The 12,795-nt window shown below is 28.2% G+C and overlaps 3 protein-coding genes across 3 annotated transcripts; 1 reads left to right on the forward strand and 2 right to left on the reverse strand.

Annotated features, from left to right (window-relative positions):
• Window positions 1-513: 513 nt before the first annotated feature.
• OCT59_017881 (uncharacterized protein) lies at window positions 514-2,333 on the reverse strand. The gene is made up of 5 exons (XM_025320086.2): window positions 2,233-2,333; window positions 2,019-2,160; window positions 1,647-1,941; window positions 1,372-1,560; window positions 514-1,272 (listed from the first exon to the last, which is right to left on the reverse strand). Exons 1-5 carry the CDS (start codon window positions 2,277-2,279, stop codon window positions 1,013-1,015), a joined length of 933 nt encoding a protein of 310 aa, XP_025172175.1. The 5' UTR covers window positions 2,280-2,333; the 3' UTR covers window positions 514-1,012.
• Window positions 2,334-3,812: 1,479 nt separating this feature from the next.
• On the reverse strand, window positions 3,813-6,830 carry OCT59_017882 (uncharacterized protein; the record flags this gene model as incomplete). The annotated part of the gene is made up of 11 exons (XM_025309480.2): window positions 3,813-4,207; window positions 4,301-4,431; window positions 4,501-4,572; window positions 4,652-4,768; window positions 4,850-5,014; window positions 5,098-5,253; window positions 5,327-5,767; window positions 5,996-6,118; window positions 6,184-6,226; window positions 6,308-6,556; window positions 6,651-6,830. The coding sequence occupies 11 exons, from the start codon at window positions 6,828-6,830 to the stop codon at window positions 3,965-3,967; spliced, it is 1,920 nt and encodes a 639-aa protein (XP_025172176.2). The 3' UTR covers window positions 3,813-3,964.
• Window positions 6,831-9,503: 2,673 nt separating this feature from the next.
• On the forward strand, window positions 9,504-12,090 carry OCT59_017883 (uncharacterized protein; the record flags this gene model as incomplete). The annotated part of the gene is made up of 8 exons (XM_066137784.1): window positions 9,504-9,785; window positions 9,850-10,007; window positions 10,112-10,194; window positions 10,274-10,482; window positions 10,548-10,865; window positions 10,934-11,204; window positions 11,272-11,591; window positions 11,675-12,090. The coding sequence occupies 8 exons, from the start codon at window positions 9,504-9,506 to the stop codon at window positions 11,894-11,896; spliced, it is 1,863 nt and encodes a 620-aa protein (XP_066004326.1). The 3' UTR covers window positions 11,897-12,090.
• Window positions 12,091-12,795: the final 705 nt, after the last annotated feature.

The raw sequence follows: 12,795 nt of genomic DNA on the forward strand, positions 1-12,795 counted from the left end.
AAAATTAAATAAATAGAACCGCTCGACATAAAAAAAAGAAATTAATTTTGTTCATTTGTTCACTTCTCAATTATAACTATAGATTATAACTTTTTTTAAAAAAAAAGAAAGATTTTTTAACCTTCTCCATTCTTTATCCAAATTTTCAAAATGGTAAGTTTGTTTATTTATTTATTTTTTTGTCTTAATTACGTGGAGACCGGATCTGTAATTATTGAATTATTGTTGAAGCATCTCAACTGATTTCGCTTTTCATTTTGCATTTTAGCCTGGAACTACTAACCCCGTTATTCGTGCTAAGAATAAGGCTTATCTCTCAAATACTAATAGTCGAACTCATTCATTGGTATGCTAAACCTTTCTTATTTTTTCTTTGAAAGTATCAGGGGGAAATCTTTAAACGATTTATTTATTTACCATTGACACTGTTTTCGATTATTTGTTAAATAATTTTTGTTTATTTATTAATATTTATTTGTTTTTAATTTATATTTTAGAAAAAGACAAAAGAAGATAAAATACCTGTTAGTCAAGTAACTTTGGGAATTATTCTTTTCGTAGTTATTGGTTCCGCTATTTTTGAAATTCTCAAATACATCTAAAAAAATATTTCACTAAAAAGGTTTCTTTCTTTCCTGAGATCAATTAATAATATTATAATAGTCTTTTTCTGATTTTTCTGATGTGAAATCAAAAAAAAAACCCCCTTAAAAATTTTTTTAATATACATTACATTTTTTTTTAGTTTATAATAGTTACACGCTAATTTGCAATTAATAAATTATAGTTTTATAAAAAAAAAACAATTAATAAAGTAATTAAAATATTTGTCCAATTACAATAAATTATTTTTTTACATTATTGAACTTTATATATAATTAATTACATTACATGATTACATGATTCGGAGGTCGAGTCGCTCTCAATTATATATAATAAATAATTTATGATTATGGTAACTTTTAATTTAAATAATTTATGGCAAGCCTGTTATCCGGATATTTAAATTAAACTATGATACTACAATATCAGCTGAACCACCTTCAGTATTATTACTACTAGAATCAGCTAATAAAGCTCTGGAATCTTTAAGTAAAAGTTGTTCATCATTTTTAACTACAGTAATTTCAACTTCCGAACCATCCATAAAACTAAATTCTGCTTTATATTCTGGTACTACTTTCTTTAATCTGATTGTAAATGGTTTATCTGATATTTTTGAATGTAAGTCTGGATAATATTGATGATATGCAAAATATGATAAAAGAAACCCTAAAAAAAATAATAATAAATAAAAAATAATAAAATATAATGAATAAATATTTTAATTATTGACAATTTACTTTTTACGTGCAACATTATAATACTTACCAACTAAACTACCGGCAAAAACATCATGCCAATGATGACGATAATCTTCGGTACGTGAAATAGCAATAAGAATTGCTACAACTAAAGGTGCTGCAACGACAAATCCTTTATATGTATATCCCTTTTGATCAAATACATGTAATTTTCCGGCGAGATATAGTGATAAAAATCCCATTCCAGCGAAAGATGCTATTAAAGAAAAAAAAATAACGAAAAATGTTAAGGTTCTGACATTTTTCTATTATTATCGTTAGATTTATTATTATTATTCTTACTTGAGGAATGTCCGGATAAGAAACTTTTAAATCCATCTTTCAATAAATCGGTTCTTGTACATATTGTAGAGTTGCTTAATCCTAAACCTGGATCAAATGCAGCGCTCGGTTGACATCTATCAATAAAATCAGGTCTTGGACGACCAACCGTATTCTTAAATACCTCAGTAACCATAAGAGTCAACGTAAGACCCATCAACAAACCTAGTGAAGCATGATGCCAGTCATGCATACTTTTTTTAATCGCGAGAGCCACAAAAGTTATAATAACAAACGGAACAACTACTACAATTATCTAAAAATGAAAAGTAAAAAATTTTTTTTAAAAAAAATTAAACTTTATTAAAACATGTTTTTTTTAGGTTAACTTACAGCGCATAACCACATTGGCACTCTTTCTTTTTCGGCAAAAGGAAATTGAATCGTTTTATCCTCCAAAGAAAATAATCGATGATATGGTTCCAATTGGTCCACGCTGAAGAATATGCCGAGAAAAATGAAGCATAGGACCCAACTAATAATATCAAATGTGGTAAATGTGGTTAACTTGTAATCAATACATTAATTTTTATACATCAAAACTTACTCTAGAGCATAAGCCTTAAGAATTTGTATCTTTGAAAATTCGGACATTTTTTTTTTTTAAAAAAAAAACCTAATTTTTTAATAGAAAGAAAAAGCCGAAATAAATATTTATTTATTTATTACTCAAGAGGATTAATCGAGAAATACTAATCGCCACATCTTTGCCAATAAAATCTAATGCAGAATGGGTGCACGGGACACAGCCCTCTAAACATTAACTGCGCCATTTATAAATATTAATGTATTTAGAATATCTGGCACCACAAAATTAAAAAACGTTTTCTATAATTAAGTAAACATGCATACTCCCTATTCTCCTTATATGCAATAATAGAAAATTGTAATATCGGATATTTCTCTACAGAATTCTTGGCTCGGAGTCCTATTTGTTGCTGATTCCAATTGTTGACTCGTTTAGTTGAATAACAATTCCTAGCTCATTCAATAAAATATTTTACTTTATATATATATAGCTGTCAACACGCTGGGGGTGAGCGGTCAACTATGTAAATCAAATCTATATATGGTATCATATAAAATTAAAAAATTTTGATTTTTTCACGTGTTGGTTCCATTATATTTTCCTAATACAATTTTATAATACTGTAACTATAAGTAATAATAATCACTATTTTATTTACGCAATAACTTCCCCCATGGATAATTAATTGACTTGTTATTTCCTTGATAGTATTATTATGGTTATTTTTTTAGACTGCTTTCCGAGCTTGATACTTTCGTTTATATGATTTGTAAATACCCATGCTAAATTTAAATGTCTAGCCTTAATTCTAACTCGTTTATTCACCTCAAAAACATTTTAAAGTTAATTTTAATTCCGGAATAACAGAGTTACGTTGCTAAATTTAAAATATTTTACCAATTAATGAAAAAATAACCTTCTTTTTACTCAATATTAATATAGAGAGAGGTTTTACAGGGCATTGATTTGAAAGTTGAATAATAATAATACAAAAAGAACCAATGTAACTTTTTCAGAGATATGTATGAGAATGGATATTTTAAAAAAGGTAATAAATAATAAGAAAGTTCACTCTAGACATCTAAAAATTCGCGAACTATTAAGTATCTGTTATGATTTAACTGGCATAACTGGTATAGCATAGTTGACCGATCACCCCAACGCAGGCTTTGCCAGAACTGGATTTTAAATTATTTAATTATTTTGCATTAATAAGTGGACTATTATAGTGCAACTTTTAATTGCAACGCCTCTCACAAACATGACGTATACCAGAAAGATCTTAAAGATATGATTGGGGAGTCAATGGTTATTGTTGGCGATGCAATACCTTATCCAAGAATCATAAATCAGATAATTCATAATTTTAATGAGCAGGGCTTACAGAAACTGACATCATGTGATTGAGTTTAGTACGAAAATGGCTTGGTGGACGATCAGTAATCTATTCCTAGTAAATCATTTTCATAACATGTGAATGACCGTTTGAGTTTAAATTGGATATTTACATTTCTCAATTTCCCGCTAAAAAATTTGTCACATCAATAATAACAGTCGGTGCGATAAAAAAAAAATTTTCTTGCGTGCACTTTTTAGATATAGAATTGAATACTTTATTAGTGTATTATTAGCTTGTGATAATTTAATTTTAACATACAATAGTTAAAAGTTGATTTATATTAACAACTTACTATTTTTTCCAACCTTATTTTTAATATATATACTGTATATATTAAAAAACAAGTTATTACTATTTATTGGAAGAAGTCTCTATAAATTCTTTTAACTGCAATTTCCTTTTCAATTCATTCATTTCCTTTTCTAAAGAAAGAAATTTTTCATATAAATTTTCATCCGAGTCTTGATTTTCTAAATTGTTTTCGTCCTTATCTCGATTTTCTAACTCTTTACCAAAAGATTTTGAAATATCGAGAATAGTTTCTAATTGTTTCGTAGTAATTAATGCATCCGGATCATTTTTGGTAGTTAACGCCTATTTTAAAATTAAATTTATCCAATAATTTATTTAATTTTATTAATATAAAGTTCAGTTTAATATTTTGAATTTCTCAAATATATTTAGTACCTTTGCTAATCTCACAGCTGTCTTAATTTCCCTTCCATTTAGAGGTCTCTTTTTCAAATTTTCAATATTCACTTGGCTTTTGTTTTTTCCTTCAATACGATCCAAGAACGTTAACCAAACTTGTTCACGTGCTATAAAAAATTTTTTACATTAATTAATAGAAAATAATAAGATCTCGTTCATAATAAAAAAGTAATCACCATTAATATCCAATTCATTATATTTCAAGGCAACTGAAATACGGGATTGAAAAGCTTCATCAAAACATTTCACTGTAAAAAGAAATCAATGAATAAAATTTGATATTTTAGAATTTAAAAGATTCAATTATATTTTTCCAAACATTCTTACCTCGATTCGTTGTTAAAAATAATATTCCTTGATGATATTCAAGCAATCTTAAAAATACACTCACTAGAGCATTACGTTTAATATCAAGTTCACTTCGACGTTCAAGAAAGATATCAGCTATAATTACATTAAACGAGTAATTTTCGTCAAATGTTAAAAAGACTTTACTACAAACAATTTTAAATTAAACAATCATACCTTCATCAATTAAAATAACTGCATTCCAAATATTTGCAACCTCAAGAATTTCACTTAATTTTTCTTCTAATTCAATTACTGATGTTCCTAATTCTCCAACACTAACAGCATATAATGGACGATGAAGATACTCAGAGATTGCTTCGGCGGTTAATGTTTTCCCAACTATTAAAGATAATAATAAAGACATTGGTTATCACATAATCATTCAATAATTAATTTAATTTAAATAATTAAAAATTACGAACCTCCAGGAGGCCCATGTAATAAAAAGATACAACCACCACCTTTACCACTAATAAGATCAACACCTTCATGTTTGGACGTTACAAGACTAGAAATTAGTTCCTTTTTTATTGGATCCATAACAAGTTGTTCGAATGCATCATCATCAAACGAAATTTCTATAATTAGAAATGTTGTAAGAAATAAGAACCAAAAAAAATTGAGAACTATTTGCCGAAACGATAATTTTACCATTTAAATTATCAATATATAATTGACCCCATTTCTTTGTTGTATAACTAAATCCATAAAATGAAGGTGCACACATGAAAAGTTCTTCTTCTTTAACTGAGTTTTCATAGATCCCGGCATTATTTTGCATAACTTTTTTTGCGGTTTCCATATTGTAATTAGGATTAATCCTGGAGAACGAAACAGTATCAATCATGATACGACCATCACTTTTATAAGTGGTGGTACCAAACCAACTATTAGAAAACATATTTCCAGTGTACTGCAGGTAATGTGGACCAATTCCATATTTTACAAATTTTCTTCCACGTTCTACTAGCTGGCTACGAATTGGACTTTCTTCTGGTAATGGAACAACGCGAAGCTTTTCAATCTCACGTACACCACCTCCCCAATCATTAATAAAGAATGTTTTTATTCCATGAACAAAAGTGACACCATCTAAAACAAAGATCAAACGCAAGATTTTTAATTATACTTTAAATAGAAAATTAGAGTTTGACGCCATGGTGACATACTGTAGCTATGACAGCTAGAGTTAAGATCAAGTTAGAATTAGGGTATCATTTTTCCTAAGCATTATAGGACTTTGAAAAAACAATATTTTTTTATATATACCAACGTTATGGCACCAAATTATAAAATATTTTTAAATCAAATTATGCAAACCTGAATCAATTATTTGGGCATTAATCATCATGTATTCATGATCCATATAATATTTTTGATACGTTACTTTGACTACTTTTGCTCCAACTACACAATCATTCCATATAGCACGTACATGTTGTCCTTAAAAACGTGGAATAGATTAGTATTGACTCGATAGTATTTATAAATGTACATTTAATATCTACCTTTCGTAAACAAATAGAATAGATTTTTGAATGAGATAACATTCTTAAAGAAGTGATTAAGAGATGGTCAGTATTACACATACAAAATGTTAGATGTCTATTATTTATGTTGCTTTGAACTTACATTTTTAATCATTTCTTTGATTTCACCAACTCGAGATTTATATTCGACTTCAATCAAATCAACCAATGACTCTAAATGGACATTTTTACACGAATCATCATTAGATGCATAAAGTTCATCGTAATCATTATCATAATCGTCATCAGTGTCAATAATCATGGAGGATTTTTTGGTCTTGTTGGCATCATTATTTCTTCCAACGGCATTTTGAAGTTCAGGTAAGGCAAGAAATAATGCGTGTAATGATATCTTTTTGGGAAATCGGTTTGCGCAACATTTTTACTTAGAATCATTTATTTGAAATTTTTTTAAATAAGATTTACGATTTTATATACATTAATACCTTGGGTTTGAGTTCATACAAATCCTCTACTTTCAAATATTTTCTCAAAGTTTCTTTCAAAGCAGAATCAATTATACAAACAAATACATCACCATCATCACATTCTACCCTAAAAGGAGAAGATTCTTGAATTTTTTCACCACAAGCGTCTGCTTGTTGTTTATTATCTAGTTGATTCATATTAGTTTTCGAAGATAGGAAAATATGGAAAGTAAAGAGTAGGTAAGAATTATGTTTCTGATCATTATATAATGGAATGATGACTAATTAGACGAATAATTGACACAATTGAACTCATAATATCTGATATGTAAGCACATTGTAAGCGCTAAGCCTTCTGTTATTTGTACTACGTAACTGGTAGATATAATAATTCAGGCATTCGGAGATGTTTTTGGACCTATATGATGAAATAACAATTTTATCAGTACAAAAGATCAATAAGTTATTGTCCCAATTCCTTTGTCTTTTTTTCAGGGGTACAATGACTATTTTACCATTTGAACAATAAAGAAAAAAAATAAGTGAGCAATTAATGATTTATACAGTTAAACATATTAGAAATTCTTTGTATTATATTTCGCTACAAAATAATGAATAATGTGAATTGACAAAAATCATCTATATTTTTTTTCTACTTTTACATTTTAAGTTGTGTAACGAATATTTGGTTATAATAAAGTTAAAGCTCTCCGTAATTCATCAGTCTTAACACCAGCTATTTCAACACTATAACATATACGTTAATGGACGCTAACGGATGAAATTAGCGTATACACAGAATACAATACACAATCTACTTAAAGACGATCACATAAAATTTTATTAGCAAACGTTTAAAGAGAAATTCATACTACTGCCGGCCCCTAGACTAATTATTTGGCAATTCCTTCTCATTACTCATTATTTTCTTTGTTTCTGGACTCACGCGCTAATCTTATCTAGTGTTTTCACTATAAAATTTATTCTTCTTATTCTTATAATATTCATTCAAGTTAAATTTTTTTTCGGTCATAATTCTATCACCATGAAACCATCAAATAGAGCTGATTCTCTGTGCTTATTTTGTCGGGGATTGTCCAATCATAGAGATTATTAATGATTTGTTCGATGCCTTAATTGAGGTTTTTTTGGTTAAAAGTACTCACATTTCTTATTTCTTAGATTATGATGTATTGATATTACATATACAGTATACTAGATGAATTTATTAAGTTTAATGGTCATTTAAATTACTTTCTTTTCTAAAGAATATAGACCTCATTTAATTAATAGATTCGCGTTATTGAAATAGTGTGCATACATTCGCTCGCTTTAGACTACAGTAATTTACTAGGATTAGTTTAATCATACTAGGAGTGAATATTCAGGATTATTTATTATTTGTATTGTCAAAATCAAATTAAATAACGTCATAGGGTTCATTGGTTAAATAATAATATGAAATTGCAAATATTCTCATCAGTGTAAACTATCATTTTATAATGATTTCTATTAATTTATGCCGCTGAGACCGTATTTGTAATAACTTATCAAATCTTTATGTCTCTTAAACTAATTAATCTTTCTAAACCTATTCAAAATTTTGGAATATTTAAACATTCCTTACTCTACTTACCCATGTCTATTTTAGAAAAGGAGTTAGCTAATCCTGCGCAATGTGAAAATTAAAATTAGTTATACTAATAGAAATCCCGGTTAGGATGGCGAATAAAGATAAAAACAGTGGCTTAAATTCAAATTTGATATAACATTATTCGCTATATTAAATTCGTTATAGATTTTGCCCATGATATCATCTGGCGTATTAACACAAACTGAAGAAACATGAATTTATACATATACTTACTACAATTTTATCATTTACTTACTTTAAATTAGCAATATTTGCTTTATAATAAATATTTTTTACAACGCTTCAACTTTAGGTTCCAACTTTGATTGATAATCTAGATTTTTATATCAAAAATAAGTAAATTTTTTGTATCATGTTAAATCAGAATTTGCAGAATTGGTAAGATGATTCATTATCTATATTATGAAGCGCCATACTGATCAAAAGTCTGGGATTAAACTCTGGATTTATCTGGGGTGAAAATAGACTAATCCATATCTATCTCATCCCGGATCTTTCAATATTTCTGATCCATATTTTATCCCAAATTAATTACTTAAATTTCACCAATAATTACATTGCATCCAATTATTAAACCCTAGATTAATCCATATTTTATCCCAGGAACATCTCGTGTAAATGGAAATTTTCTTTATTTTAAAGTTATAAAAGAAGTTTCTAAAATATAAACAAAAATCTGATCACATGACTTAGAAACATTTGTGATATAATCAACCCAAGGATAAAATATTAGATAAAATCAAATCCAGTACCTAATATAATTTATAATGAAATATTAAAATAAAATAATGACATGATAAAATATAGATCAAATCCGGGATTTGATCTAGGGTTTAACCCCCAGACTTAACCGCTTCATACTATATATCCTTAAAGGTAAGAAAGAATACAAAATCGGAAATACACCTGTTTGAATCGGTGAACTGATAAGGATTAATTTATTTCCTATATTGGCAATGATTACGCCTTATTAATTGATGATCCAGTATTTAAGTTTTTTTTTCAGTCATGAATTTCGTTTAACCTGGTTTGTTGGGGATATAATAATTTATTATTATATTCTATGTAATTTCCAATAATTTTTAATAAAGTTTTCCCGTTAACCAGTTAAAAAAAAAAAATAGAACTTAAATAGGGTTTCTTATTTATTTTTCTTTTCTTTTTTTATTTTTACTAAATTTTACTTTTCTTTTTCTTTTTTATTTTTATTAAAAAAAATGGCACTCGATTTAAAAACAAAATTAGACAAAGAATTAAAAGATGATGCTGAAATTCGTAACCTTTGGTTAGAGGGCATTCATAACCGAGATCATCGACAAACATTTAAAAAGATCAATGAATTTTATGATTTTATAATTGTTGGAGCCGGGACTGCAGGATGTGTATTAGCGAGAGAATTGATTTATAATATTCCAAATATTAATATTTTGGTATTAGAAGCTGGTCCACCAAATATACAAGTTAATGATATAATGCGTTCACCATGTGCTTATCCTTCGGTATGTTTTGATGTTTTGATATTATGAATTGTAAATCTTTTCATTACCGATTTATTATAAATAGGTTAGTCGAACAATTGAAACAGATTGGGGATATTATACAGAAAATCAAAAAATGCCCGGTATTGTTGACCCTACTAAAGAAGTATTAAATAAAGGAATTAATTATTCACGTGGCAAGGTTATTGGAGGATGCAGCACTGTGAATGCAATGATTTATACGTAATTTTTTTTAAAAAAAACTCCTATTTTTCGCTGATTAAATGTATAACACGAAATTTTCTGATTTAATTATATTTATCACCTAAATGTTATTATTTTTTTAGACGAGGTCAAAAAGCTGATTACGATCTTTGGGCTGCTCAAGGTCCCGAATACAAAATTTGGGATTATGATCACTGTCTCGAAGGTTTAGTATCATACACTGTGCATTATACTTTTTTATTTTGTTAATATTGCTTTATTTTAAACCATTTATTTAATAATAGCTTATAAAGCGGTTGAAAACAATACGCGTAAAAGTCCTGATGAAGAATTTAAAAAATATCATGGGTTCAATGGTTTGCTTTATGTACAAGATGGACAAAATGATTTCGATGATATTATAAAAGATGTTATCAAAGTTGTAAAAAATCTTGGAATTCCCTATAATAATGATTTCAATGGCGTTAGACAAAATGGAGTAGGAAGATATCAGGTAAATAAGTTCCAAGCTAATTTTAAACGTGTTCTTTTTAATTTATTAATCAATTTAATATGTAGCATACGATGAAAGATGGAAAGCGCTTTTCATTGGCTGATGGTTATTTAACAGATGCATTAAAAAAAGTTGAGACTTATCCTCCTTCGAAACCATTCGATATAGGGTCTCCTCATGGATTAAGCGATAATGCTGCAAAATTCGTGGCAGTTAATGTTAAATCTTTTGCTCACATGTTGAATATTATTTGGGATGAAGAAAAGAAAGATGAAAATGTTGCAATTGGCGTGAAATATTTTTATGACGGCAGAGTTCATAAATCTTTTATTGCTCCAAAGGGTGAAGTGATTATTTGTGGTGGTGCTTTTAATAGTCCTCAGGTAATAATTAAAAAGTAGTTTTTCAATAAAGCAATGAGCTGATGGTGGTATTTGATAAATTTAAAAAGATTTTAATGCTCTCTGGAATCGGACCAAAAAATAATTTAGAAGAAAATAATATCAAAGTTCGTAAAGAATTACCGGTCGGACGCAATTTATTTGATCATCCTTCATGTTGCATCACTGCCAAAGTTTCTGTTCCAAATAGTACTAGTACCTCTCAATTACATTATTCGAGTAGTGGACTGGAACTTGGAATGTTTTATAAGGGTGATATTAAAGGAAAAGTTCCTAGTCAAGAACATTTCCTTGATGAACGTCCTGATATTCAATTTCATGGTAAGTTAATATCTTATATACTATAGTTGAGAATTATAAAATTGCTTAATCAATTTATACTTTATAGCGAGTACAAATCTACTCGATCCCGTTGCTAGGGCTAATGCTAAATCAGGGAAAAAAAATGACGTTCTCACCCTTGTATCGACTCTTAATCTTCCATCAAGTGTTGGTCATTTGGAATTACGTAGCTCTAATCCATTTATACATCCAAAAATATTTCTTAATTATTATGAAAAACCTGATGATTTATATTTAATGATGAGCAGTCTTAAATTGTCACGTGAAATATTTAAACAACCTCCGTTAAGTACTGTTTGGGGCGTTGAATCTGATGTAGACAAAGAGATGAGTGATGAAGATTGGGAACATTATATTCGTAAAAAGGTAAGTTCTGGTAAATTGGATTAATTAATGAAGCGGATAGATATCTTTTTTGTATTTCAATCTCTTTTCTTTTCTCATTCTAGGCATTCTCATCATCCCACGCATGTGGTACTGTAAAAATGGCACCAGAATCTAAAGGGGGATGTGTTAATCACCGCCTTCAAGTTTATGGAACCAAAAATCTTCGAGTTGTTGATGCTTCAATTTTTCCAACTATTCCAGCCGGTAACCTTAATGCACCTACCGCTGTGGTTGCATGGAAAGCGAGTAGATTAATCGAGGAAGATTATAAAAATAAAGCATGATAATCAAGAAAGGATTCTTTTATTTTACAGTATATAACGAAAAGAAATTATCGTAAAAAAAATTCCGCATATCTCAATACATATAATTAATAAGCGGCTGAAAATTTATTTATAAAAAGCTAATAACACTTTATTAAGCGTATTAAACGTTATAATTTTGTAATCTAATATTATTACCATTGCTTTATAAAAATTATAATACCTTATTCGTAAATCTGTAAATATTGTACGATGTTGTATTTATATTGGTTAACGTCACGAATCTATAAATTATATAATAACTAGTCAAATCAAGATGTTTTTATATGTTACAGAATAGACATCCACTTATAAAATATTGAAACTTTTTATTTAATCTTATCACATAAAATTAGTATTAGTATTTACATATGATATTAATCATATTTTTAAAGCTGTTACAATAGAAATTATTACAAATTAACAATAAATCTCATTTTCTTTTTCCTTTTGTTTAAATCACATGAACGGCAACTTTTTTCGTGTTTATATTAAACATTCAATTGTACATCATTTGCTGAACACAGCTCCATTCCGGAAACGTAACTAATAATTCTCCATGACGACGGTTTACCAATTAGCATCTGGTCACGAATAAGCAAGATTAAATTAACAAGAATGAACAAGAATTACTGTAATGATACAGTAAAAATCACACATCTCACAAGATTCGTTCTAAACACTTGAAAATAAGTACTGATTCTTTTGAACCGAAGCGGGAAACTTATATAAAAATAGCATTCGATGAAAGAAATGCCCCCTTTTTGCTTTTTTGTGTGTTCGTGGCGCAACAAATTTTAAAAAAACATCATTAAGGCTTCTACATAAAGTTTTTAAACTTATATTGTAGATGTAATTTCACCTGCTCTGTAAGTTTACTT

This window comes from Rhizophagus irregularis, chromosome 26 (genome assembly GCF_026210795.1).
Source record: "Rhizophagus irregularis chromosome 26, complete sequence".
NCBI classification, from domain to species: Eukaryota; Fungi; Glomeromycota; class Glomeromycetes; order Glomerales; family Glomeraceae; genus Rhizophagus; species Rhizophagus irregularis.